Source organism: Penaeus vannamei, chromosome 13, assembly GCF_042767895.1.
Source record: "Penaeus vannamei isolate JL-2024 chromosome 13, ASM4276789v1, whole genome shotgun sequence".
Classification (NCBI taxonomy): Eukaryota; Metazoa; Arthropoda; class Malacostraca; order Decapoda; family Penaeidae; genus Penaeus; species Penaeus vannamei.
In genome coordinates, this window is record NC_091561.1 from 31,005,403 (window position 1) to 31,007,902 (window position 2,500).

General features: G+C 40.7%; 1 protein-coding gene across 1 annotated transcript; it reads right to left on the reverse strand.

The window, feature by feature from the left end:
* Positions 1-826: 826 nt before the first annotated feature.
* On the reverse strand, positions 827-1,198 carry LOC138863740 (putative uncharacterized protein FLJ46204). The gene has a single exon (XM_070128574.1). The coding sequence runs from the start codon at positions 1,196-1,198 to the stop codon at positions 827-829; it is 372 nt and encodes a 123-aa protein (XP_069984675.1).
* Positions 1,199-2,500: the final 1,302 nt, after the last annotated feature.

Genomic DNA, 2,500 nt, shown 5'->3' on the forward strand with positions numbered 1-2,500 from the left:
ATGAAATAGCATAAAAAGGGATGCTACTAATAAAAAAAATCGTTATAACAATAATCAACAAGGGAGGAAGTCAACTTATTTCGTGCCGACAGAGGGCATGTGCTGGCGAGTGGGAGGGGGTGGGGGGGGAAGGGACGGGGTTAAAAAGATACGGGATTTTCGCCCTTACTGAACGGAAATCTGCCCCTGTTAATAACCGTGAACTCTCGTGAAGTCTTCAGTCTCGGCTCCCAGCTCTCCCTTCACCGCTCCCTCTGCTTTTTTCTGGTAAATGTTACTCTATAATTGTCATCTCTCACGGCATGCTATTTCATATCTATAAATTTTAACGGATTATATTTGTAATGGATGGAAAAGGGAAGATGGAACCCGCAGGTAGACAGGTATAGATAAAAGTAGATAAACCGAGAAATAAGTAGATAAACATACAGATTGGAATATATTTACAAGAGAACTTTAGTCGTTATACAGATAAGAAAGGTAGGTAGTCCGATAAACAGAATTAAGCAGACTGACGGGTTGGTCCATAGATAGATAAATTATGAGGACATTTATTTGCACATGATTTCTATGCGTCCTCATGACACACAGATAGAGAAACAGACAGGCAAGCAGGCGGATAGACAGACAGAGACAATGACACAGTGAGAGTGGAGTTAGAAAGAGGGAGGGATAAAAAAAATTAGGTAGGATGACTGATGCGAGTGTGTGAGTATGATTGTTAGTGTGTGTGGGAGTGAGGGAGTGAGTATGAGTGTAGTGTGAGTATGAGTGCGTGGGTGTTTGAATGTGAGTGTGAGTGAGTTTTGGTTTAAGGGTGAAAGTGTTAAAAGTATGAGTGAATGTCAGTATGACTGTTAGCATCTGCATGATTATGAGTGAGTGAGAGCATTAGTATCAGTGTGATTGTGAGGATGAGGATGAGTGTGAGTGAGCATGAGTATGAGTTAGTGTGAACATTGCTATCAGTTAAGTGTGAGTGGGCATGAGTTAGCGTAAGTGAGTGTGAACATGAGTATGAGTGAACAAGAGTATGAGTGAAAGAGCATGTGTGAGTATGAGCATGAATATGAGTGTCAATAATTGAGTGTGAACATGAGTATGGATTAGTGTGAGTGAGTGTGACATGAGTATGAGTGTCAGCATGTGTGAGCAAGTGAGTGTGAACATGAGTATGAGTTTGTGTGAGTGTGAACATTAGTATGATTTAATGTGAGTGAGTGTGAACATGAGTATGAGTTAATGTGAGTGAGTGTGAACATGAGCATGAGTTAGTATGAGTATGAACATGAGTGTGAGTATGAGGGAGTGACTGTAAGCATGAGTATGAGTGTGAACATGAGCATGAGTGTGTGAGTGTAAATGAGTGTGAATATGAGTCAGTGTAAGTAAGTGAGTGTGAACATGAGTGTGAGTGTGAGCATTAATGTGAACATGAGTATGAGTGTGAGCATTAGTGTGAACATGAGTATGAGTGTGAGTGAGGGTGAACATGAGCATGGGTATGAATGAGTATGAGTATGAGTCAGTGTAAGTGAGTGGGTGTGAACATGAGTATGAGTGTGAGTGAGGGTGAACATGAGCATGGGTATGAATGAGTGTGAGTATGAGTCAGTGTAAGTAAGTGGATGCGAACATGAGTATGAGTGTGCAACCCCGAAGAAATGCACAATGAGCGTGGACAGAGCGTGATGTGCGTTTGCGAGCAGGTGACAGGTACGGGGGTTGGTTCAGGTAGATGGGGGGGGGGGGGGAGGAGGGAGAGGGGGAGGAGGCACCACTCTGTCACATGTCAGCGACGTGGTGACGGTGAGCTGACTAACTCAAGTTTTCGCTGACTAGGCTGGGTCTAGTTATGCTAAATTCATTTTTTTTCTCTCACTCTCTTATTTTTAAATGTGACTTCTCACTTTTATTAAATATTAATTTTTTTGGTTTATTTTTTTACTTTTTATTTTTTTTTGTCTCTTTTCTTTTTAAATCTTACTTCTCACTTTTATTAAACATCCACATTTTTTGGTTCATTGTTTTAACATTTTTATTTAATTTTTCTCTCATCTTCTTTTTCAAAATTTTACTTCTCACTTTTATTAAACATCCACATTTTTTTTGGTTCTTTGTTTTTACTCTTTTTTATTTATTTATTTCTTGTTCTGGTGTTTGTTTGTTTTTTCTTTTTTTCTTTTTTATGTTGGGATGGTCTTGCTTTCGAACTTTTTTCTTCTGAAAACGTGCGTGACTCCTTTCTCTAAAAGTGTCGTCTGTGTTTCTTACTTTTCCTTTCGGTTTCCACCTCATTCGCCTTGCACGGCCGTGGTTTGTCATTTCATCGTGATCTCTGTGAATGACACTCCCCCACCTCTCCTGCCAACCCCCCTTATCTCCCTCTGTCTCCACCCCCCTTCTTACTCTCTTTTCCTATCCTCTCCCTAGCACTTCTTAGCTGCTCTCTCTCCCTCCCTTCTTTTCAGCTGTTTGTCTATCCTCGCTCCCTCCTTTA